At 43.3% G+C, this 26,846-nt stretch overlaps 1 protein-coding gene across 1 annotated transcript in view; it reads right to left on the bottom strand.

Annotated features, from left to right (window-relative positions):
- The window catches only part of dnah9 (dynein, axonemal, heavy chain 9), a 140,887-nt gene that overhangs the window by 38,132 nt on the left and 75,909 nt on the right, over window positions 1-26,846 (bottom strand). The window contains exons 50-63 of the mRNA XM_020460456.2: window positions 24,432-24,574; window positions 23,515-23,676; window positions 23,101-23,334; window positions 17,474-17,578; window positions 17,108-17,263; window positions 16,129-16,359; window positions 14,822-15,016; window positions 13,782-13,901; window positions 12,841-13,029; window positions 12,332-12,567; window positions 11,848-11,970; window positions 11,401-11,605; window positions 3,775-3,939; window positions 1,039-1,179 (exon numbers count right to left, since the gene is read on the bottom strand). Of these exons, the coding sequence (XP_020316045.2) occupies window positions 1,039-1,179; window positions 3,775-3,939; window positions 11,401-11,605; window positions 11,848-11,970; window positions 12,332-12,567; window positions 12,841-13,029; window positions 13,782-13,901; window positions 14,822-15,016; window positions 16,129-16,359; window positions 17,108-17,263; window positions 17,474-17,578; window positions 23,101-23,334; window positions 23,515-23,676; window positions 24,432-24,574 (2,405 nt within the window). The remainder of the gene's footprint in view (window positions 1-1,038; window positions 1,180-3,774; window positions 3,940-11,400; window positions 11,606-11,847; window positions 11,971-12,331; window positions 12,568-12,840; window positions 13,030-13,781; window positions 13,902-14,821; window positions 15,017-16,128; window positions 16,360-17,107; window positions 17,264-17,473; window positions 17,579-23,100; window positions 23,335-23,514; window positions 23,677-24,431; window positions 24,575-26,846) is intronic.

Consider the following 26,846-nt stretch of genomic DNA (forward strand, 5'->3'; position numbering starts at 1 on the left):
CTACTAGAGATTCTGGGTTAGAGTCCAGGCCGCGACCGGGAGACTCATGGGGCAGCGCACAGTCCGGGTTAGGGGAGGGTTTGGCCGGCAGGGATGTCCTTGTCCTATCGCGCACTAGCGACTCCTGTGGTGGGCCGGGCGCAGTGCACGCTGACATGGCTGGCTTCCGGGTTAAGTGGGCATTGTGTCAAGAAGCAGTGCGGCTTGATTGGGTTGTGTTTCAGAGGACGCACAACTCTCGACCTTCGCCTCTCCCGAGTCCATACGGGAGTTGCAGTGATGAGACAAGACTGTAAATACCAATTGGATACCACGAAATTGGGGAGAAAACAGGGTAAAAGAAAGCTTCTTAGTAAAGAGCAATTTCTCAAGCAAGAATTTTGCTGGGAGTGGTTTGAGTGGGAGGGGAAAACGGAACATTTGCTGTTATTGGAAGAGAGGTTTGTAACTCTTTTACTTTATTGGCGAACTAATTTTGATGTCACCAGGCAGGCCAAAACATCATCCCACCAAAACAGACTGAAATTTCAGGCGGTCTTTTCAAACAGCTCGTACACTAAAAAGGCATCATCATCCTTTTCAAAATGCCACAGCATTATTCCAAAATCATAGTGTGAAAATATATATCAAATATTGGAACATCACATTTTTGACTGCACTGGGCCTTTAAACTCTCTACAGTTGGCCCAGGGTGGCTAGCTACCTGCAGAGAGCAGTGTGATTGCAAACCATATCTCACACCGTGACTCCTCAGTGCTTTGGAGGGTGACAATAGCAGGGACATTAGGTGAAGCATAAAAGCGTTAGGAAGCGACAAACACAAAGAGCAGAAAGCATAAAACACTGGAAACTAATGGAGGAAAAGGCAGAAAACAGAGCAGCGTGGGTAAAGACTTAGCTCACTGGGGAGCTCTGAGGCCGGGAGAAACATGGTGGCTTATTAGAGAATGTACGTAGAGAAAGAGAGAATTCTGAACTGTGTGTGTGCTCACTAGGGAGTGTCAATAACAGGTCAGGTCAATAGAGAGGTGGGTGTACCTTGAGAGAGAACTGGTACATTGGGTGGATCTTATTGAGGTCGTTCATTATGAAGTACAATAAGGATGCTCGGGCTGCCGCAGGCCGATAGTGCTCCCGCGCCTCGTTGATTTTGGCCTCGGTCACCTTGGCTTCTTTAACCTGCAATACACACACAGCAAACACACATACACACACACATGCGTAAATACACACACAAAGGCACGTAAAACACACAGAGGATTCATTCACCAGCCAGGGAAATTATAGCAAATTATAACAGAGAGTACAATAACATCCTCTCCCACTGAACAAAGCAGCCTTTCCAATTTAATGATCCAATTCAACATGCCTATAGAGAAGGTGAAAAATATGTTGCCACACATTCACTGAACATACTGCGCCAGTATTAACAAAGTAGTGGCACTTTGTAAAGGAATCCACTCTCACATCTCAGTCTCTAAGCGGTGTCCTTGAGCCTAATGAAGAGCTTTTCTACTGCTCACTTGCCAAGTTTCCCAATTTGTGACTGTGCCAACGCTTCGATCTACAGTAAGCGAGTACAGTCAGCAGTGAGTAGGAGGCTCTGCATCAGCATCTCAATATACTGTGTATTCAAAAACATCTGTAGGATAGTCTCTAGAGGTGAAGAGCTAGACGTGGAGATGACCCTTTCCTGCAGTCAAATGACCAAATCACGCTCTAGTGGCTTCAGGGGGGAATGTTATTCATATTTTTCAGAAGTCAATGCTTTTTTTATTTATCTGACATGGTGCAGGTTCTTCTTTTTTTAAGCCTACAACCACGTGTGAGGTGTATACTTTTGTTTCAAAGTAGATTTGTTTAAGACTACCAAGAAACACTCTCTGTGACCCTGATTTAGCCCACTGCGGTAAAAGGTCCATAAAGTACCATTGCTAATAGCTTTCCGAAAAGGTGCAGAGCTACGACGTCCCCGCTTGCTTAGGGTTTACAGTAGCATTGAGAGCAGACGTCTAGCTTTGTCGTACCTTTGCATACTACAGTTGAAGTCTAAAGTTTAAATACACTTAGGTTGGAGTCATTAAAACTCATTTTTCAACCACTCCACACAATTCCAATGGGTCAGAAGTTTACATACACTAAGTTGACTGTGCCTTTAAACAGCTTGTAAAATTCCAGAAAATGATGGCATGGCTTTAGAAGCTTCTGATAGGCTAATTGGCATCATTTGAGTCAATTGGAGGTGTACCTGTGGATGTATTTCAAGGCCTACCTTCAGACTCAGTGCATCTTTGCTTGACATCATGGGAAAATCAAAAGAAATCAGCCAAGACCTCAGAAAAAAAGTGTAGACCTGCATATGTCTGGTTCGTCCTTGGGAGCAATTTCCAAACACCCGAAGGTACCACATTCATCTGTACAAACAATAGTATGCAAGTATATACACCATGGGACCATGCAGCCGTCATACCGCTCAGGAAGGAGAGTTCTGTCTCCTAGAGATGAACGTACTTTGGTGCGAAAAGTGCAAATGAATCACGGAACAACAGCAATGGACCTTGTGAAGATGCTGGAGGAAACAGGTACAAAAGTATCTCTATCCACAGTAAAACAAGTCCTATATCAACATAACCTGAAAGGCCACTCAGCAAGGAAGAAGCCACTGCTCCAAAACTGCCATAAAAAAGCCAGACTACGGTTTGCAACTGCACACGGGGACAAAGATTGTACTTTTTGGAGAAATGTTCTCTGGTCTGATGAAACAAAACAACTGTTTGGCCATGATGACCATCGTTATGTTTGGAGGAAAAAGGGGAAGGCTTGCAAGCCGAAGAGCACCATCCCAACCATGAAGCACAGGGGTGGCAGCATCATGTTGTGGGGGTTCTTTGCTGCAGGAGGGAATGGTGGACTTCACAAAATAGGTATCATTATGAGGAGGGAAATTATATGGATATATTGAAGCAACATCGCAAGACATTAGTCAGGGAATTAAAGCTTGGTCGCAAATGGGTCTTCCAAATGGACAATGACCCCAAGCATACTTCCAAAGTTGTGGCAAAATGGCTTAAGGACAACAAAGTCAAGGTATTGGAGTGGCCATCACAAAGCCCTGACCTTAATGCCAGGAGGCCTACAAACCTGATTCAGTTACAACAGCTCCGTCAGGAGGAATGGGCCACAATTCACCCAACTTATTGTGAAAGGCTACCCGAAACGTTTGACCCAAGTTAAACCATTTAAAGGCAATGTTGCCAAATACTAATTGAGTGTATGTAAACTTCTGAACAACTGGGAATGTTATGAAAGAAATAAAAGCTGAAATAAATAATTCTCTACTATTATTCTGACATTTCACATTCTTAAAATAAAGTGGTGATCCTAACTGACCTAAAACAGGGAAGTTTTACTAGGATTAAATGTCAGAAATGGTGAAAAACTGAGTTTAAATGTATTTGGCTACGGTGTATGTAAACTTCTGACTTCAACTGTATATGTCAGAGAGCATAGGTTCCCCTCTCCCGTCAAATCAGTTTAGGCACAAGCTAAACCCTAATGGCAGTCTACCTCAGGCTTATATACTCGTAAATATTTCAACCCAGACCCGCTCCAATATTAACTCAAACTATCCTAAACTCCAAAACCATCTTCTCCTCTCCTGCTATTTCACAGAGATGAGAGAGAGAGAAAGAAAGCTAGAAAGAGAGAAAGCGAGAGAGACAGAGACTCAGAAACAGACAGAGATAAAAATTGAGATAATAAAAGAGAGAGAACCTTCTCCTCTATCTCTGCGGCAGTGCGTTTGGTGATCTCCAAGTTCTCCACCAGCTCTGTGTCTCCCAGGAAGTTCCCTGAGGCGGAGGAGAGACGGGACAGCAGGTTGTCCTCCAGGATCTTCAACGTGATCTTAAAACCATTCTGCTCCTTCGTCAGGTTCCACTACAGTAACATACAGACAGAAATAAACAAATGGAAAATAAAGATTTTCCATTTGGACTAAAAAATATGAAATAAGACATTGCAGTAAAATACACAGACACTACACACAAGGGTCAAAAAGGTTAATTAATTGATTAACAAACTCAAAGAAACACAAATAAAGAACTGAAACACAAAATGACAGAGAACAGAGAGAGGCGTAAAATGGCCGCCATTAAAACAAATCCTCTCTCTTCCGTAGCGGCTGACCTGGGGTTATCTTTTATCTCGTGAGGTGAAGCCAAATGCTAATGTCACTCTCAGGGTGGACAGTAAAGTTCTAGTCTATTCTATTCTATCCTTGGCGAACCTCGAAAGTTCCTTGAGGTAAACAAGGCACCAAGGGCGATGGGTTGCTCAGGGTTGGACGATGGTCATGTTTGATTAGAAACACTGTTGAACTACGTGTGGCCCATCCTTGATTCGGGACACTAATTACTGCTGGTGGTAGATAAACACGCATTAAAGGTGATGGTGGGGGCTTAATTCAGCGCAGGCATACTGAAGGATGCCTCAAAGGCAGAAGCAATCAATGGTCTCTGCATGGGCTATCTGGATAGATGAAGAGGAGGCTCTGGGGTGGATTAGAATGTCTTCCTCTCAAGGCTGAGGACATCAAGCAGCGGCCAACAGACTTCCACCACCCTGCTGCCATCTGATGAGAGAGTCGATGCTGCTGCAGGATCCACAGGCTTTGATGGTAAACCAAACAAACACACGGACAGGCGCTGGACGGATCACACACACACACACACACACACACACACACACACACACACACACACACACACACACACACACACACACACACACACACACACACACACACACACACACACTCCTGAATGCCTGCACATGGCCTGGATTAAGGGGTATTAATCATCGCACACCATATGGAGAGGTGAACCTGGCCTTCTGAGAAAGCCTCAATGCTTTGGTTTTAACACCCTTTGTTTTACAATGCCAGGGTACCACAAAACTTTCACTTTTTAAAGATAGACAGGACCCTTGTTTCGTTGTCCTTCGCTCTGCTTGACCTCCTGCCGTTTCATCCCCCCCCCAAAACTTTCCTGCACAGTCTTCCTGGTCTTCTACGGATTGCTTCTTAGCTGTAACCTGGTTGGGTGATTGATTCTAGTTAGTCCCAAAACAATTACATGCCAATGTGTTCCAAATCAGTAACAAGAATGGTGTCAAGGACATACTGTATATAATTGGAGGTACATAATTGGAGAAACAAGTATATGTACAAGTGAAGCAATTTGCCTTGTGAGTTCACGTCACGACCTTGACCTCTCTTCTGTCTCCCCTCTCTTTCCACTGTACGAGGGCAAAGCTCGCCACATCAAAACATCCCCCAATTTTTAATAACAAGTCAGTTATTAATGTTTAGTTCTCAGTCGGCATATTGTTCACGTAATTACCCGGCCTGGGAAAAACAAACAATTAACCAGATAGCAGAAATCCCTAATTGGGATTAAAAAGAGATAATACATCTATAATTTCAGGCAGATGATTACTGAGAGCCAGTGAACAGCCCTGGTGAGGCAATATGGAAAACGGATCTCTCTCCCTCTCTTTCTCTCCCTCTCTCCCACTCTCCTAGGCTGCATCAGACACACACTCATGTACGCACACACACAAAAACACTGCACTCGAGTGGGAGGCCGTTATTAGAATTGTTAGGGGGATTCTCTGGGTGTCCCCCTCTCTGAAAATGGAGTGTTGACATTTGACACTTCTTAACTGGACTTTGGATGAGTTCATTAAGCAATAAGGCAAGAGAACCCGTGGAGTATCGAGAGTAACACACAGTTTAGGGCTGTTCTTAGGCTCGACGTGAATGCAAAGCGCAGCAAGGTTTATAGAAACCCCACTGTTTGAATACAACATCTAATGTTGGCAACATCTTTATTCCAGTGGAGATAAAGTTTATGAATTGCCTGGCTGAACTATGGGACCGGGAATATTTCAAATGTAACTGTTATCACAAATTACGGTCCTTTGTGGTTTAGTTGGTAGAGCATGGCGTTTATAACACCAGGGTAGTGGGTTCGAATTCCCATGACCACCCGAATGTAAAATGTATGCTTGCATGACTAAAATGTTATGGATAAAAGCGTCTGCTAAATGGCATATATTATATTATTACCCGTGGATTATCATGAATAACTAATGCCTATCAACCAATCAGCATCCAGTATCCAAACTATCCTATTCAGCTCAGTAGCTAAACTCTAAACTCATTAGAGGAATAATGGCATGAAGTTGATTCAGAGACAATAAACAGGTCTACAGGCAGGCTCTATTTACAGGCTCCTATCAGTACTGTGATTGTTATCAGTCAGTAGAGAGGAAACGTGTTGTTTCCTGGGGAACACAGAACAGGTTATAACCAAATAAACAAATTCTACTGGGAATTGTTTGGATAGCAGGTGCATGGAGTTAGCCACGCGTTTACCCTGCTTAACTTTTAACGTTAATTAAAAAGATAAGAGTTCCACATCACGTCTTTTCCTTCCCCTCTTTTTCCTCATCTTCTTCTTCCTCTCCTCCCATCTCCATGAAATGCTAATTAAACAAGCTTCATTAAATCACATTTCACTTCTCCGCTGCGTTTTGCTGAGGGGACACACAGGCGGCTTAAAATAACACTGCCGTTTTGTGTGCGTTTGTGTTTGTGTGTGCCCATCTGTGTGTGTGTGTGCCCATCTGTGTGTGTGTGCCCATCTGTGTGTGTGTGTGTGTGTGTGTCTGTGCCTATCTCTGTGTGCGTGTGCCCATCTGTGAGTGTGTTTGTGTTTGTAAATGCCCGTCTGTGTGTGTGCCCGTCTGTGTGTGTGTGTGTGTGTGCCGTCTCTGTGTGTGTGTGTGTGTGCCCATCTCTGTGTGCGTGTGCCCATCTGTGTGTGTGTTTGTGTTTGTAAGTGCCCGTCTGTGTGTGTGTGTGTGCCCATCTTTGTGTGTGTGTGTGTGTGTGTGTGTGTGTGTGCCCATCTGTTTGTGTGTGTGCCCATCTCTGTGTGTGTGCCCATCTCTGTGTGTGTTTGTAAGTGCCCGCCTGTGTGTGTGTGCCCGTCTGTGTGTGTGTGCCCATCTCTCTGTGTGTGTGTGCCCATCTGTGTGTGTGTGTGCCCATCTCTGTGTGTGTATGTGCCCATCTGTGTGTGTGTGTGTGTGCCCATCTCCCTGTGTGTGTGTCTGCATGTGTGTTTTCAGGTTATTAGAAATGATGATTTGTCTTCAGATGAAAGCCTACAGGTCTGATTAAACCCTCCCTACAGAGGCCCAATGCCAACAAGCAGCAAGCTGAATGAAATCCACTGGATGTAAATAGAATCACTGCTACAGTAAATCTCCACTCCGCACTACTCCGACCCGCTGACTGAGTTTTACAATTATCAGAGTTCCTGATCTCTCCCAAAACACTGCCGTCAGCCGAATGTGTTTCTGAGTAAAGTTGGGCTTTCTGATTTGGTTTAATGCGGTGGTGGGGGGGGGAGTGGGGAATAGAGATAGGGAGATTAAGACAAGAATGTGTGTGCGTGTGTGTGCGCGCATGGGTGCTTGAGTGTGTATGCGCGCATGTGTGTGTGTATTACTGAGTGCGGGGGATGGACAGGGATGCTGATAGTAGCAGTGTTTCAGTGACTGTCCTGTCTAAAGGCTTCAGGACATCCATATCCAACAGCCGTGGACACAAAGCCGATCCTGGTTATCGTCGATGCTGTGAGCATGTGGCATCATTAAGTTCCTGGGCTTTGATCAAGACCATTCTTCCAGTTACCTGCATTCAGATACTGCACATGTCGGCCATTCTCTCTCCCTACATAACAACCCTCCACTCTCATTACCTTCAACACTGGAAGGCAAGCCAAGCATCTCAAATGACACCGTATTCTCAACCAGAGGATGAAGTTTAAATGTAATGTGCTGTCTAAAAAATAGGGTGCTATTTTGGTACACAGTTCAAGGTGACATCCCATGGTCAGAAATAGTGAACTACTTGCGTAGGGAATAGGGTGTCATTTGAGATGTAATGCTGAGGTGTTACTGAAGCGACAGGCTAGTTTACCGACATTATTATTACAATGCTGAGTAGTTGCTCATCAAGATGCAGTTGATGAGGCTAGTTAATTGACGAGGGCAGACAGACGTATGTGAGCGTGCACACACACGCGCGCACACACACACACACACAATATTCTCTACGTGATGGACCCAGGGCCCAATAATTATCACCCTTCCAGTTAACGTCTCGCTAATCAAAGCGTCTGACGATTGTTTTTGGAATCAAAGAGCTCGCCGCCGCGGGCTCTATCGCAGCTTTGTTAAAAGAAGAGGAGCGAGATAATGATGAGAGGCTGCAAAAAGTCGCTGACTCTAGTCAGTGTTGATGAATCTGTTGTTAGTTACACCTAAGGAGAAGAGACATCAAACCCTGCTCGACTCTTGACAGTCTAACTCTCAGATGGTATCTGAAGACGAAAGATGAAAAGACTAAATGAAACCGGACTGGTTTGAGTGTCTGACTGGTAAATGTCTAGAGCTCGTTTCGATACCCGAGGGAGAGTCACACCATATGTTCCTACAGTATCCTCACTGTTGATTCCCCACTTCCAGTAATGTATGCTCGTCACACACCACCGTTCAAAAGTTTGGGGTCGCTTAAAAATGTCATTGTTTTTGAAAGAAAAGCACATTTGTTGTCCATTAAAACAACATCAAATTGATCAGAAGTACAATGTAGACATTGTTAATGTTGTAAATTACTATTGATGTTTAATGGAACATCTACATAGGCGTACAGAGGCCCATTATCAGCATCCATCACTCCTGTGTTCCAATAGCACGTTGGGTTAGCTTATCCAAGTTTATCATTTTAAAAGGCTAATTGATCATTAGAAAACCCTTTGGCAATTATGTTAGCACAGCTGAAAACTGTTCTGATTAAAGAAGCAACAACTGAGCAAGAGGACAAGTACATTAGTGTCTAGTTTGAGAAACAGACACCTCACAAGTCCTCAACTGGCAGCATTATTAAATAGTACCCGCAAAACACCAGTCTTAACGTCAATTGTGAAGAGGTGACTCCAGGATTCTGGACCTCTGTCCAGTGTCTGTGTTCTTTTGCCCATCTTAATCTTTTCTTTTTATTGGCCAGTCTGAGATATGGCTTTTTCTTTGCAACTCTGCCTAGAAGGCCAGCATCCCGGAGTCGCCTCTTCACTGTTGACGTTGAGACTGGTGTTTTGTGGGTACTATTTAATTAAGCTGCCAGTTGAGGACTTGTGATGCTTCTGTTTCTCAAACTAGACACTCTAATGTACTTGTCCTCTTGCTCAGTTGTGCACCGGGGTCTCCAACTCCTCTTTCTATTCTGGTTAGGGCCAGTTTGCACTGTTCTGTGAAGGGAGTAGTACACAGCATTGGATGAGATCTTCAGTTTCTTGGCAATCCCTTAATTTCTCAGAACAAGAATAGACTGATGAGTTTCTGGCCATTTTGAGCCTGTAATCGAACCCACAAATGCTGATGCTCCAGGTACTCAACTAGTCTGAAGAAGGCCAGTTTTATTGCTTCTTTAATCAGGACAACAGTTTCAGTGCTAAAATAATTGCAAAAGGTTTTTCTAATGATCAATTAACATTTTAAAATTATAAACTTGGATTAGCTAACACAACGTGCCATTGGAACACCGGAGTGATGGTTGCTGATAATGGGCCTCTGTACGCTTATGTAGATATTCCACAAAAAATCTGCCGTTTCCAACTACAATAGTCATTTACAACATTAACAACGTCTACCCTGTATTTCTGATCAATTTGATGTTATTTTAATGGACAACAAATGTGCTTTTCTTTCAAAAACAAGGACATTTCTAAGTGACTCCAAACTTTTGAACGGTGGTGTACATTAACAGTTGAATGAGAGGGAAGCCTGAAGCTTCAAGCACGTAAAGAAGCGGTACTAGAATTCCTATCTCAGATCCCTTTTGATTCTCTCCATGTTAGCCACAGTGGCCGTTTAGTGCCAGAACGTTCACCACAGAATAACCATGTTTCCATCCAACCATGTTATGCGGACGTATATAAACACTCCTGACAGGCCTGATGGAAACAGCACATTTGTTGGTATAATGTCCTAATGTCGACAACACAAATACACTAGATGTATCGATTTTTTTTGTGGTGAAATAGATCGGGAAAATTGCTGTGGAAACACTTTTACTTGTCAATATTGATATAATAACCATCACATTGAAGTAAACAAGGGTTCACACCATGATGTGTTGTGTTGTCCTCCCTCCGCGACGTGGAAAATATATAATAACCATCACATTGAAGTAAACAAGGATTCACACCATGATGTGTTGTGTTGTCCTCCCACCACGACGTGGAAAATATATAATAACCATCACATTGAAGTAAACAAGGATTCACACCATGATGTGTTGTGTTGTCCTCCCTCCACGACGTGGAAAAGATATAATAACCATCACATTGAAGTAAACAAGGATTCACACCATGATGTGTTGTGTTGTCCTCCCTCCACGACGTGGAAAAGATATAATAACCATCACATTGAAGTAAACAAGGATTCACACCATGATGTGTTGTGTTGTCCTCCCTCCACGACGTGGAAAAGATATAATAACCATCACATTGAAGTAAACAAGGATTCACACCATGATGTGTTGTGTTGTCCTCCCACCACGACGTGGAAAAGATATAATAACCATCACATTGAAGTAAACAAGGATTCACACCATGATGTGTTGTGTTGTCCTCCCACCACGACGTGGAAAATATATAATAACCATCACATTGAAGTAAACAAGGATTCACACCATGATGTGTTGTGTTGTCCTCCCTCCACGACGTGGAAAAGATATAATAACCATCACATTGAAGTAAACAAGGATTCACACCATGATGTGTTGTGTTGTCCTCCCTCCACGACGTGGAAAAGCATGAAGAGATTAATAGGCAAATGAAATAAGTTATGAACTTCACATGGTGGTTATGCGATGGACGGTGATGAGCTTGATGCAAATTTCCAATAGATATCTAGGGTATTATTTGTATGCTGGTGACATGATGATCGGCTGCCAATTATCAAATAAAATGTATCTTGCTCTTATCCATATGACATCATATAACCTACCCTCTCCACGTTATCAGCAAACTGTTGTCTAGACAGCATGCACCAAGACGAGATTGGGGAAGTTCGCTGTTTATCGCAACAGTTTTTGTGACAAAACCATCCAGTCAGTTTGAAGGAAACACTCTTCCGCTGTTAAAACGTACATATATTTGCTATGCAAATATTTGATAATTCCCTTGAAAACATTTTTGGGGGGTGGGGGTGGAAACATAGCTAACGACCATCATCATAGACGAAACGCTAACTGTGCCCCACCTTGAGTTCCTCCAGGTCAGGCCTCTCCATGCTGACCACAGCAGCCAGTAGCTGGTCCTCCAGACCATCCCTGGTCACGGTAAAGTTCATCAGGGTACACTGGGCTTGGAGCTCAGGCTGGTAGTGTGGGCTGGCCAGCTTAGTGTGGAGAATCAGTCTAAAGCTGGGGTTGTACTCACACTCCTTGTCTCCTATCTTTATGTACCTGAGGAGAGGTGGATGGAGAGAGGATGAGGAGAGTAGTTGGAGGTGTGATGATTGAAGTCGTGCTGTACTAGGATAAATCCACATTTCAAATGTGTCAATGAACCTCTCTCTTCAATTTCTGACAGTGACCGTGCAAGGTCGGTAGGATTCAGCCTACTGGAACTGGCTGAAAAGTTTATTTTAAAGCAGGTTTCAGATTTGACGGAAAATGCTTTGGAAATCACTTAGAGAGTCACGCACCTGCCCTTCTTGATGGTTTCTCTCCCCAGTAGTGGCCCTAGAACAGGGTCTACAGTATCCTCTAGGTTCTCGATCAGAACCACGTCACCAGCAGACAGAGCTCTCTCTATGGAGTCCAGATACCTGAGAGACACATGCCCAGAAGTCAACACAGACCCGTGAATAGGAGTTTTACTGTCACTAGAAAGAGCTTAAGCCTTAATCGGTTTTACCCAATATTTTAAAGACTTTTTGTACTATGCTTGTTGAACCGTCTCCTGCACTATCGGTGATGGGTAATGATGTGGAAATTTCATTGAAGAAAATGTTTAATCTACATCGTTATAGCAATTCATTAAACCAGGAAGTGATTCTGAGTAAAGTCTTTCTCACCCACTCTGCCCAATAAAAGGCAATTATGGTCTCTATTAAGATTGTCAAGGAGAGCCCATTATATACCCTCTTCAAAAACTCTCTCCAGAACAGCTGCCATCTTGTGACTCACCCTCTCTGTCCGATGCGGATGACGCGTAGATCCTCTCCATATTTGTTTTTGATCCACTTGACGCCCTGTAGCTGAGGGTCCACCATGAGGGGCCAGCGCTGGCAGGAAGTGAGGATGGTGGCGTTTTCCGTGGACATCCTATCGGCCGGCAGGCCCTCGTTCTGCCACGCCGCGATGTCAGCGTCGTCCATCAGCATGGTCAGAGGGTCCAGGTCAGGGGTCACTGGGATGGGCACCTGGGAGAGAGGGGAGGTGGGATGGGGGACGGTGGTTAGTAACAATCATAGAAGCCACAGGCATCGAAATGGCATGGATCAGGGGTGGACAACCTCGTCTTGGAGATTCATGGGGGGGGGGGGGGGGGGGCTTTTGGTCCAGCCCTGATTCTATTCATCAGCTGCTTAACAGGACGTTCATTAAATGAATGGCAAACACTTTTACAATGATGTGATAACAGAAATGTTGATTATTATGTGTGTATGCATATGGCTCTGTGTGTGTTGTCCCACCTGTAACTGACTGAGGTATGGTCTCCAGGTGTTGTCCATGAGCTGCTGTCGGTAGCGCTTAGTGAAGTATCCCAGGTAGGAGACAAACGCTGTGATGAGGAGGACGTCCCCACACAGAGTCCTCTCCTGACGTCTGAAACTCTCCACTGCCTCCGCCCAACGCACGTTCTCCGACGCCAGACCACCTACCTACAGAACACAACACAATGTGACGCGGCAGGACACAACACCACACATAACCATGGAGTGAGACAGGCCAGATCACAATTAAAGTGGTGCAGCGGTCTAAGGCACTGCATCTCAGTGCCAGAGGCGTCACTACAGTCCCTGGTTCGAATCCAGGATGTACATCACATCCGGACGTAATTGGGAGTCCCATAGGGCGGTGCAAAATTGGCCCAGTGTCGTCTGGGTTTGGCAGGGGTAGGCCGTCATTGTAAATAAGAATTTGTTCTTTACGGACTTGCCTGGTTAAGTAAAAAAAAAAATATTTAAAAAATCTAGAATTTTCATGCAAATCTCATATTGATACCAAGGCATGATTAACACAAAAGTCAAAGTTAAGGCTCTACAATTAGCATTCTGCCCTGAGTGACACTGATTACCCACACTGCACCCTGCTAGCTGTAGACTCATTAAAAAAGTATACCGTCAGTAGCCTGTCTTAATTACAATAACATCAATGAATAGAGGTGTGATAAAGTTATAGAACACAGCTGGTTTGGAAATAATAAGCTTAACTTAGCAATAATGATTACAATGTTGTTTGACACTTTTAGAAAATGCTGATCCTTCTATTCCTTTGTTGGCCTGTCTCTCATCAAGTGGAGATTACCACCCTCACACTGTCAACACAACACATCTCCTTACTGAATACTGATCAGCAGGCGATGTGTATGCCCCCAGGTAAGTGTGTGTGTGTGTGAGTCTGGCCAACTCACCAGGCGGTTGGCAAGAGAGATGGTGCGAGCGGTGGACTCAGCCTCCTGCTGGCATTTGAGCTTGTCGGCCGTGGCTTTCTCAAACTTGGCTGTCAGCTTGGCCAGGTTCTCATTAAGGTGCTGTCACACACACACACACACACACACACACACACACACACACACACACACACACACACACACACACACACACACACACACACACACACACACACACACACACACACACACACACACACACAGGAGAGAGAGACAGAGAGAGACACAGAGAGAGACAGAGAGAGAGACAGAGAGAGAGACAGAGAGAGAGAGAGACAGAGCTTGGTAAATTGACAGATAAAACTTCAAATGATCTAAACGCTTGTTACCCGACGACAAGCTACTCCGGATGAAACAAAACTTTCACAGTTTTCTGAAAGTTGCTGAAATGTGATCAATCTCCACAAAGGATTTATTAGGCATATGGAGGCAGTTATTACAAGGACAAACACAATTAATTGGTGGAGACACACAGGTTCATATTATATGATACTGAGGATTGCTAATTCCCCCTGGCTCAGGAGCCATTTTCTACACAAATGCTTTGGCTGACAGTTGAACAAACGACAGGCGGGAAAAAAAGTGGATTTGGAACTTATTAGAGTCTAAACTAGAAACCCTTCAGGGTTGGACATGGCAGACAGCAAGGCGGCTGCTACGGCAGGGCTGCTACATGGTCTGACTTCATAAAGAGGGACTGCATAGAGGCTGCTACGGATGAGGGTCTGAATGTCAAATACACAATAGGCCGTTGACTCACAGCTATTATTTACAGCTATTGGGATTGTCATCTTGAGATGTATTTCTTGATGCCTATAACAGCCTCTGAATAGAATGTATTTTATACTCCCTTAAAGAAACATACAATTTATTATTAGGTAATTAGATGAATTACATTTTCAAAATGTGACTTCTGATACCATGATATCGTGGACTATAAAACCAAGTCTAAGAACTGTTTCTAAATCAGATTCAACCTGATCAGTGTTGGGTTAACTCACGTTGATCTTGGTCTTGATGACTGTGAGTTTTTCCTGGGCTGCAGCCAGCTCAGCGTTGGCCTTGCTCAGAGCCTGTCTCTTGGGCTCCACCTCACAGAACACCTGGTAGAACTTGACGATGTTTAGGACCCAGGAGCAGAGGCCCGCCGCAGCGTTGGACTTAGAGGCCACTAGGTCGGGCTGGAACTCTGGGTCCTGCAGAGTTGGCATGGGGTGGAGGGACATGATTAACACGTTCAATGAAAATGTGCTTCTTGACATCATGTCCGAGGTTATGCAAGCTGGTAAGTACAACTGGTCTTGCATGTTGAGTTCTTGGGTACTCTAACACTCCAACACTCTCACCTTCCTCAAAAGACGGTTTAATAAAGTATCACAATAATATGACACTATCATCACTGAATTATTCTTAAACAAATTCCCTAAAGTAAAACAGTAGGTAAGGCTATGTGACTGTACCAGTATGTAAGGCTGTGTGACTGTACCAGTATGTAAGGCTGTGTGACTGTGCCAGTAGGTAAGGCTGTGTGACTGTACCAGTAGGTAAGGCTGTTATGACTGTACCAGTAGGTAAGGCTGTGTGACTGTACCAGTACTGTAGGTATGGCTGTGTGACTGTACCAGTACTGTAGGTATGGCTGTGTGACTGTACCAGTAGGTAAGGCTGTATGACTGTACTCTACCAGTAGGTAAAGCTGTATGGTTGTAATCTACCAGTATGCAAGGCTGTATGGCTGTCCTTTACCAGTAGGTAAGGCTGTATGACTGTACTAGAAGGCTGTATGACTGTACCAGTAGATAAGGCTATATGACAGTACTAGAAGGCTGTATGACTGTACCAGTAGGTAAGGCTGTATGGCTGTACCGGTAGGTAAGGCTGTATGACTGTACCAGTAGGTAAAGCAGCATTAATGTACTCTACCAGTAGGTATGGCTGTATGGCTGTGTTCTACCAGTAGGTAAGGCTGTATGGCTGTACTCTACCAGTATGTAAGGCTATATGACTGTACCAGTAGTTAAGGCTGTATGACCGTACCAGTAAGTAACGCTGCATGACTGTACTTTACCAGCAGGTAAGGCTGTATGACTGTACTCTACCAGCAGGTAAGGCTGCATGACTGTACTCTACCAGCAGGTAAGGCTGTATGACTGTACTCTACCAGTAGGTAAGGCTGTATGACTGTACTCTACCAGCAGGTAAGGCTGTATGACTGTACTCTACCAGCAGGTAAGGCTGTATGACTGTACTCTACCAATAGGTAAGGCTGTATGACTGTACTCTACCAGTAGGTAAGACTGTACTCTACCTGTAGATAGGGCTGTATGGCCTTGAGGCAGGGCTCTGGGATGTTCTGCTTGTTGAAATGGACCAGGGAGTCCAGGAAAGCATCTACTTTGGCCATCATCACCTTGGCAGCCTTCCAACTACGGTCCTTAGGAACCCGACCACCCGGTGCCATCAGAACCATGACTGCAGCGGTCACGTTGGTCACAGCCACCACAGGAGAACCAAACGACTTCAGCTCAGTCAGGTTGTTCTGGAGGGAGAGATGGAGGGAAGGAAGAATGGATTGAAATAGAAAGTGCATTTGGAGGACATCAGCTTGACCAGGCTATTATAAAAAATGAGAAGGAGGGATAGAGACAATGACAGAGATTAAAAACTGGAATGCACTTGAAGGACTTCCACTCTGCCAGGTTATTCAGTGCAAGGGAAGGATGAATAGATTTCATTCAAAGGACTACAGTTACATGTATATGACATTTGAGTCATTTAGCAGATGCTCTTATCCAGAGTGACTTACAGTTAGTGCATTCATCTTCAGATAGGGGCGACAACCAACATACTGTATCACAGTAAATACACTTTTCAATAAAGTAGTTATCAGCAATTAATCAGCAGTTCAGTCAGGGCATTCTAGAAAAAAAGTAGGTTGATAAAAATCGGAACAGTTTGCTGACTTTGAGAAGAAGAAGAAGAAGAAAACAGGGAATACTAATTGGAGTCTTTAGAGAGGGTAGCCTAGCCGGAAAAGAGATGTCAGTTCTGGTTGGGTGAACACAGAACACCTTAAACCACTCAGGTGCTTAGTGAATCCCACAGCTCTCCCATATAAAACCAACAGAGAACGGCTATAGGGCTAGATAGTAAGAAACCGCCAGACATTGAGCTGTGAAGATTTTTGCACATTATTTTGTGGAAAATACCATAATTCCATATCAAATCTGATATAATGGAAATGAAACCCATGAGGTATCAAACTGTGAGTGTGTTTGTGTGTGCACCTTATTGAGAGTGTTAAGAGCCTCCTGTGCTGCTATGAGGGCTGGTTCAGCCCTGGCCAGATCCTTCTCAGAGTCTCTCTGTTTCCCTGTGACCACAACCGCTATGGCCGCCACCTTCTCTTCCTCCTCATCCGCCACAGTCTTCTCCTTAGACACCTGGTCATAGATCAAAGAAAAAGGATGTGGGAATTATTGTAGTGCGCAGCAATGCTTCTCACAAAGTCTCAAAGTGATTCACAATAATGCTTTAGAAAATGTGGATTGCATTTATCCAGATGCTAAAAGCACTTTACAATACATTGTTTAGGGAATGATGAGGGGAACTCGACCCACCCACCACCAACAATGTTTTACAGTGCCACCCACCTTCTCTGTTTCCACACCGACTACCTGGATCAGCCTATCAGCATCTTCGTTCTTCTGCTTGAGCTCCACCTCCTGGGCGGCCAGCTTGGCCTTCAGGTCGTCCACCTATCACAGGAGAGAATAGGAGAGGGCAGGTCATGGTTGAGGTTTGGTTGATTCTTCTATCTGTAATAGTGACCGGTGGAGAGCAGAGTGTCACATGCCTTATATGAGATCTGTGATGACAGGAAGGCTGTATTGTTGATCATTTTTGTCACAATGATAACGTATTATAAGCAGAAATCAACACATATATTACACACACAGAATGAATCTGTTATCGACGAATAGAATCTCTGATGTGTGTTTTTACAGGACCAAACATTTTTAATACCCAACCCTCAGAACAGACATCATTCTATCATTCATATAATATTGATCTATTAACATTTTTTTTTATCTATGATTTTCTCAAAGCAGAGAAATGGACAAATGGAGAGATAACATGTACACTACCATTCAAAAGTTTGGGGTCGCTTTGTTTTTGAAAGAAAATAAAAACATTTGTCCATTAAAATAACATCAAATTGATCAGTCTCTCTACACTGGCTTCCTGTTAAGGCAAGGGCTGATTTCAAGGTTTTACTGCTAACCTACAAAGAATTACATGGGCCTGCTCCTACCTATCTTTCTGATTTGGTCCTGCCGTACATACCTACACGTACGCTATGGTCACAAGACGCAGGCCTCCTAATTGTCAGGACAACAGTTTCAGCTGTGCTAACATAATTGCAAAAGGGTTTTCTAATGATCAATTAGCCTTTTAAAAATGATAAACTTGGATTAGCTAACACAATTGGAACACAGGAGTGATGGTTGCTGATAATGGGCCTCTGTATGCCTATGTAGATATTCCATAAAAAATCTGCCGTTTCCAGCTACAATAGTCATTTACAACATTAACAATGTCTACACTGTATTTTTGATCAATTTGATGTTGTTTTAATGGACAAAAAAATGTGCTTTTCTTTCAAAATCAAGAACATTTCTAAGTGACCCCAAACGTTTGAACGGTAGTGTATACAGTTGAAGTCGGAAGTTTATATACACTTTAGACAAATACATTTAAACTCAGTTTTTCACAATTCCTGACATTTAATACTTGTAAAAAATTCCCTGTTTTAGGTCACTTAGGATCACCACTTTATTTTAAGAATGCGACATGTCAGAATAATAGCAGAGAGAATGATTTATTTTAGCTTTTATTTCTTTCATCACATTCCCAGGGCTTCAGAAGTTTACATACACTCAATTAGTATTCGGTAGCATTGCCTTTGAATTGTTTAACTTGGGTCAAACGGACACCTTCCACAAGCTTCCCACAATAAGTTGGGTGAATTGTGGCCCATTCCTCCTGACAGAGCTGGTGTAACTGAGTCAGGTTTGAAGGCCTTCTTGCTCGCACACGCTTTTTCAGTTCTGCCCACAAATTCTCTGGGATTAAGGTCAGGGCTTTGTGACGGCCACTCCAAGACCTTGACTTTGTTGTCCCTATTAAGCCTTTTGCCACAACTTTGGAAGTTTGGGGTCATTGTCCATTTGGAAGACCCATTTGTGACCAAGCTTTAACTTCCTGACTGATGTCTTGAGATGCTGCTTCAATATATCCATATAATTTTCCTCCCTCACGATGCCATCTATTTTGTGAAGTGCACCTGTCCCTCCTGCAGCAAAGCACCCCCACAACATGATGCTGCCACCGCCGTGCTTCACGGTTCAGATGGTGTTCTTCGCCTTGCAAATCTTCCCCTTTTTCCTCCAAACATAACGATGGTCATTATGGCCAAACAGTTATATTTTTGTTTCATCAGACCAGAGGACATTTCTCCATAGAGTACGATCTTTGTCCCCATGTGCAGTTGCAAACCGTAGTCTGGCTTTTTTATGGCGGTTTTGGTGCAGTGGCTTCTTCCTTGCTGAGCGGCCTTTCAGGTTATGTCAATATAGGACTCGTTTTACTGTGGATATTGATACTTTTGTACCGGTTTCCTCCAGCATCTTCAAAAGGTCCTTTGCTGTTGTTCTGGGATTGATTTGCACTTTTCGCACCAAAGTATGTTCATCTCTAGGAGACAGAATGTGTCTCCTTCCTGAGCAGCATGATGGCTGTGTGATCCCATGGTGTTTATATTGTTTGTACAGATTAATGCGGTATTTTTTATTTTTTTGACTGTATGTTTTGTTCATTCCATGTGTAACTCTGTGTTGTTGTATGTGTTGAACTGCTTTGCTTTATCTTGACCAGGTCGCAGTTGCAAATGAGAACTTGTTCTCAACTAGCCTACCTGATTAAATAAAGGTGAAATTTAAAAAATTAAAAATAAAAACCTTCAGGCGTTTGGAAATTGCTCCCAATGATGAACCAGACTTGTGGAGGTCTACGATTTTTTTCTGAGGTCTTGGCTGACTTCTTTTGATTTTCCCATGATGTCAAGCAAAAGAGGCACTGAGTTCGAGGTAGGCCTTGAAATATATCCACAGGTACACCTCCAATTGACTGGAATTATGTCAATTAGCCTATCAGAAGCTTCTAAAGCCATTCCATCATTTTCTGGAATTTTTCAAGCTGTTTAAAGGCACAGTCAACTTAGTGTATGTAAACTTCTGACCCACTGGAATTGTGACACAGTGAATTATAAGTGAAATAATATGTCTGTAAACAATTGTTGGAAAAATTACTTGTGTCAGGCACAAAGTAGATGTCCTAACAGACTTGGCAAAACTATAGTTTGTTAACAAGAAATTTGTGGAGTGGTTGAAAAACAAGTTTTAATGACTCCAACCTAAGTGTATGTAAACTTCAGACTTCAACTGTATCTACTGGATAATTTAATAGCGTTAGGCGCTAGAACTGTAATCAGACACACACAGACAGACACACACACACACACACATGCATGCATGCAGGTACAAACACACACTCATGCCACACACACACACTCATGCCACACACACCCACTCATGCCACACACACCCACTCATGCCACACACACCACACACAAATGAAAACCTGAAACACACACAATTTCCACAGAATCCATGCATGTTTCTACATTACCATCTGACTTCGTCAAAATGTTGCACAGGGGAAATAAAACAGAGTGATATTTGTTGTTCTTTGAGATAATTAACTAAACATGACGTGAGAGTGCTGAGGGTGTTGTGTAGAAGATGTCTCTGCTGGGTCCTGATGAAATCAACCCAGACAGAACCTGACGAGCACCGAGTGAGCCATCAGAGTGATGGGTGGGAGGGGGAGATGGAGGGAATGAGAGAGAGAGAGAGAGAGAGAGAGAGACAGAGGGATGGAGAGAGAGAGGGAGAGACAGAGAGAGAGAGAGAGAGAGGGAGAGAGAGGGAGGGAGAGAAAGAGATGGATTGCGAGAGAGCGATAGCTAATTGTTGTGAGACGTGGCTGTGAGATAAACAGTGAAATCGCTCTACATCTGGACAGCTCTCTATGTACATGTAAACACGTACCACTGTGTATGGGGCTATCTAACACCCACACATAATACCCTAGCTTCTACACAGGGTGCATTGTCTTTATCGATTAATATCCGTATAACTGCCTTAACACCCTCCCTCTATGGAAGATGAAATTCTGTCCAGGTGGATCTAAACAAACCTAAAGTTATTTCCAAGATCTAATTTACAGGAGAGCAGGTATTTTCCCCTACAGCACCATAACCATCAGACTGGGAGTCTGGGACCGATACACTAGAACTCATCAGATCATGTTATCAGAACAGAGAAACGTGGTTGAAGAAGAATAACTATTTTCCCTTAAACATTAAAGGCCCAGTGCAGTTGAAATTAAGTTTTCCTATGTTTTCAATAATATTTTACAACAGCTAATGACACTAACACTGTACAAGTGTGAAACAATTGGATAGTTGCTGGTTGAAAATACAATCTACAACTTAATTGTTACCTAGAAAGTATTTGATATTGATATATAAAAACGTCTGCATTGGGCCTTTAAATCATTTTTATATATAACCTCCTATTTTTCCTTTATCTGGCTCCCTGTCAGGGATCTGTGGATGAGGGTAGATTGGAGGTTAGAACCCTCACATTTACACGACTGGAGATGAGACATTAGCCTCCCACAGCGATTAGTGTCAGAGAGACAAAAGAAGAGGAGGAGGTGTGTGTGTGTGTGTGTGTGTGTGTGTGTGTGTGTGTGTGTGTGTGTGTGTGTGTGTGTGTGTGTGTGTGTGTGTGTGTGTGCGTGCGTGTGTGGGTGTGTGTGTGGGTGTGTGTGTGTGTTTGTGTGTGTAGGTTCATTATAAAGAGTATAAGAGCACTGTTCGCCCACGCAACTCTACACTGATAGAGGCAAGTCTAGGAGCCACACACACACACACACACACACACACACACACACACACACACACACACACACACACACACACACACGTGTATGTGCATGTGTGTGCAGCGCAAGAACTCAGCTCCCCTGATCCGCTCCCAGATACATCCTGTGGTATCAGCGCATCTCAGCTCCAACCCACTCTCTCTCCTCTCATTAAAACAGTATTAACACTCATCATCCAAGATGGCTGCCGCAAAAACAGACCAAAATCCAGACCAGAGGAGCTGAATACAGCCCACAGGAATCCCTTTAATATGTTCTCTGGGGAACCGATGAGTCATTTTCAGCCTCATCTCCCCGCTTTAACCCCTGCAACCTTGTTTATTGTTGTTTACCAGACAGCCGACCTCTGACTTTCTGAATTAAGTGTTGATGTTACAAAACAAGTACATTTATTGCAAGAGGCTTGTCATAGGGACGTGAACACATATAGAACGACCATTAATGAAGCCTGTTGTAAAAGGGGTCAGGGGGTGTAACTGTAATGAACAGTCAACACAATTACAGGGTAAGTATGTGCTGTAATGTATGTATGTGACCTGCTGGGTATTCCTATAGGGGGTTGGTGACACATTGTAATGCATTAATGCTAGTAACGTTGGAGGGTGTGTGTGTCACCAACACTATAATTAGACTTTCCTGTGTGTGGGACTTGCTGATGTGTTCATGTCCCTTCAAGTGTTGAATCAGGGAACATACACTGAGTGTACAAAACATTAGGAACACCTAACCTAATATTGAGTTGCACCCCCATTTGCCCTCAGGAAAGCCTCAATTGGTTGATGACTCTACAAGGTGTCAAAAGCGTTCCACAGGGATGCTGGCCTATGCTGACTCCAATACCTCTCACAGTTGTGTCAAGTTGTCTGGATGTTCTTTGGGTGGTGGGCTATTCTTGATACACCCGGGAAACTGTTGAGCTAAAAAAAACAGCAGCATTGCAGTTCTTGACACACTCAAACTGGTGTGCCTGGCACCTACTACCATACCCCGTTCAAGGGCACTTAAATCTTTTGTCTTGCACATTCACCCTCTGTATGGCACATATGCACAATCCATGTCTCAATTGTCTCAAGGCTTAAAAATCTCCTGAGCAGAGGAGCTATTGAGTTTCTACAGGCCATTCTTCAGCCTCTCCATCTTGGTGGTTAATGTGAGGAAGGGGCTGGTACTGTAGGTTAAGATAGAATAAAGTAAGGTAAGGTCTGACCTGAGCGGAGGTGCTGTTGAGTTTCTGTAGACCGTTCTCCAGGCGTTCCATCTTCATGGTGAGATCTCTGCTCTTATTGGCCAGCAGGCTTTGGTACAGCTTGATCTGCTCCAGGAAGGACTTGGGCGTGGTGTAGTTATAGCGCCTCTCATTGGACAGGTACTCCTTGGAGGTGTGGTTCACACTGACGTGGACGTAGGCCATGAACTTACTCACTGACTCCTTCAGCTCCGGCTGGGAGGACAACAGAGGTAGAGTGTTAGAGGTTTTATTGTGGATGACGATTACGAAAGAGAGGGAGAGAGAATGAGAGAGAAAGGAATGTGTGTGAGAGAAACAGAGAGAGAGAGAGAATGAGAGAGAGAGTGGGAAAGAAAAGTGTGAGAGAAAAAGAGAGAGAAGGAGAGATCTCACCTCAATGTTGTCGACCTCTTGTAGGAACTTGAGGCTGACAGACTCCAGCGCCTCCTGTGGCCACTCATGGAACCAGTCGATGGCTGTACAGTTAACCACAGCTGGAAACTTCCTGCTACGCACCCGCAACTTACTGCCCACCGGAGAAAAGCACAGGGCCACCTACACACACACACACACACACACACACACACACACACACACACACACACACACACACACACACACACACACACACACACACACACACACACACACACACACACACACACACACACACACACACACCGTCAGCCCACTGCCCCCAGGGGAGAAACACACAGCCACCTACCTAGCACAGGGATGAGGAATCCAGCTGTATGTGTTTATGTGTGTGTATGTGTGTCCACCTTTGTATTTGTGTGTGTGTGTGTGTGTGTTTGTGTATATGTGTGTGATCCAGCCTCTCTAAACACCGACCCATGGGACTCTACTACCCTCATTTATTCTGCTCCAAACCGCATCATAATAATAATACTGCTAACCCCTGGCCTGACACTTTCCCTCAGACAACAGGGTATAGTGGTGGCACGATCTCATCAGGACTGTAGTCACACAGAGAGAAATGCTGGCCTACAGTTCATACCCAAACTACAGCTCTCACAGCAATATAATAAGACTAGACCTTACAACAACAAAAAATGTATCTGAAAAATGTCATGAACCTCTGAATAGTATAAATCTCTATGGTCTGACACAGGAAGTGGTAACAACTCAGAAGGCAAAGCTGGTTACAGAAACCTGTTTACAACCACTTCTAGACCAGTTTCATTTCAATATTTCAATTATTATTATTCATGTTTCTCAACTTCTTACACCCGAGAGAGGTCTGAAATTCAAAGAAACGCTCCATGTCCCTGAGCAAGACAGTTTGTCACCTTGAGCTGCTTGCGGACTCGATCGATGAAGAACTTCCAGCAGTTTTCCCGGGTGTCCATCATTCCAAGTCCTCGCACCTCGTTCCTGACGCTCCCGATGATGTTCTCAACCTCGTCATCTGGGAACAGGTCAGGAATCTCACCTGGGATAGAACATTCACATCACACAGAGACATGGAGGGTAACGTACAGTCCTGGGGGGGCTACTGTGTATCCAGGTTTCTGTTCCAGACCATTACTAACATGCTTCTACACCTGCATTGCTTGCTGCTTGGGGTTTTAGGCTGGGTTTCTGTACAGCACTTTGAGATATCAGCTGATGTACGAAGGGCTATATAAATAAATGTGATTTGATTTGATTTGATGTCACAATTCGACTACGTAGATATTTACATTTCTAAGCGCAAGTGCCATAGATGCTACCTGTGCATCCCACATATAGGGTCATATATTGGAACACTCCAACATGTTGTTGAAGTATCTAAACCAATGGGGATCTCGCCGATCATATAACATTCAGGTCTAAACCAATAGGGTGCTCACCCACAATAGAACATTCAGATCTAAACCAATAGGGAGCTAATCTACAATAGAACATTCAGATCTAAACCAATAGGGAGCTCTTCTACAATAGAACATTCAGATCTAAACCAATAGGGAGCTAATCTACAATAGAACATTCAGATCTAAACCAATAGGGAGCTCATCTACAATATAACATTCAGATCTAAACCAATAGGGAGCTCATCTACAATATAACATTCAGGTCTAAACCAATAGGGTGCTCATCTACAATGGAACATTGAGATCTAAACCAATAGGGAGCTCATCTACAATATAACATTCAGATCTAAACCAATAGGGAGCTCATCTACAATATAACATTCAGATCTAAACCAATAGGGAGCTCATCTACAATGGAACATTGAGATCTAAACCAATAGGGAGCTCATCTACAATAGAACATTCAGATCTAAACCAATAGGGAGCTCATCTACAATATAACATTCAGATCTAAACCAATAGGGAGCACATCTACAATATAACATTCAGGTCTAAACCAATAGGGTGCTCACCCACAATAGAACATTCAGATCTAAACCAATAGGGAGCTAATCTACAATAGAACATTCAGATCTAAACCAATAGGGAGCTCTTCTACAATAGAACATTCAGATCTAAACCAATAGGGAGCTAATCTACAATAGAACATTCAGATCTAAACCAATAGGGAGCTCTTCTACAATAGAACATTCAGATCTAAACCAATAGAGAGCTCATCTACAATATAACATTCAGGTCTAAACCAATAGGGAGCTCATCTACAATAGAACATTCAGATCTAAACCAATAGGGAGCTCATCTACAATAGAACATTCAGATCTAAACCAATAGAGAGCTCATCTACAATATAACATTCAGGTCTAAACCAATAGAGAGCTCATCTACAATAGAACATTCAGATCTAAACCAATAGGGAGCTCATCTACAATAGAACATTCAGATCTAAACCAATAGAGAGCTCATCTACAATATAACATTCAGGTCTAAACCAATAGGGAGCTCATCTACAATAGAACATTCAGATCTAAACCAATAGGGAGCAAATCTACAATAGAACATTCAGATCTAAACCAATAGGGAGCTCATCTACAATGGAACATTCAGATCTAAACCAATAGGGAGCTCATCTACAATATAACATTCAGATCTAAACCAATAGGGAGCTCATCTACAATAGAACATTCAGATCTAAACCAATAGGGAGCTCATCTACAATAGAACATTCAGATCTAAACCAATAGGGAGCTCATCTACAATAGAACATTCAGATCTAAACCAATAGGGAGCTCATCTACAATAGAACATTCAGATCTAAACCAATAGGGAGCTCATCTACAATGGAACATTCAGATCTAAACCAATAGGGAGCTCATCTACAATAGAACATTCAGATCTAAACCAATAGGGAACTCATCTACAATAGAACATTCAGATCTAAACCAATAGGGAGCTCATCTACAATGGAACATTCAGATCTAAACCAATAGGGAGCTCATCTACAATATAACATTCAGATCTAAACCAATAGGGAGCTCATCTACAATATAACATTCAGATCTAAACCAATAGGGAGCTCATCTACAATAGAACATTCAGATCTAAACCAATAGGGAGCTCATCTACAATAGAACATTCAGATCTAAACCAATAGGGAGCTCATCTACAATGGAACATTCAGATCTAAACCAATAGGGAGCTCATCTACAATAGAACATTCAGATCTAAACCAATAGGGAGCTCATCTACAATAGAACATTCAGATCTAAACCAATAGGGAGCTCATCTACAATGGAACATTCAGATCTAAACCAATAGGGAGCTCATCTACAATATAACATTCAGATCTAAACC

The sequence above is a fragment of the Oncorhynchus kisutch genome, linkage group LG25, assembly GCF_002021735.2.
Source record: "Oncorhynchus kisutch isolate 150728-3 linkage group LG25, Okis_V2, whole genome shotgun sequence".
Taxonomy (NCBI): domain Eukaryota; kingdom Metazoa; phylum Chordata; class Actinopteri; order Salmoniformes; family Salmonidae; genus Oncorhynchus; species Oncorhynchus kisutch.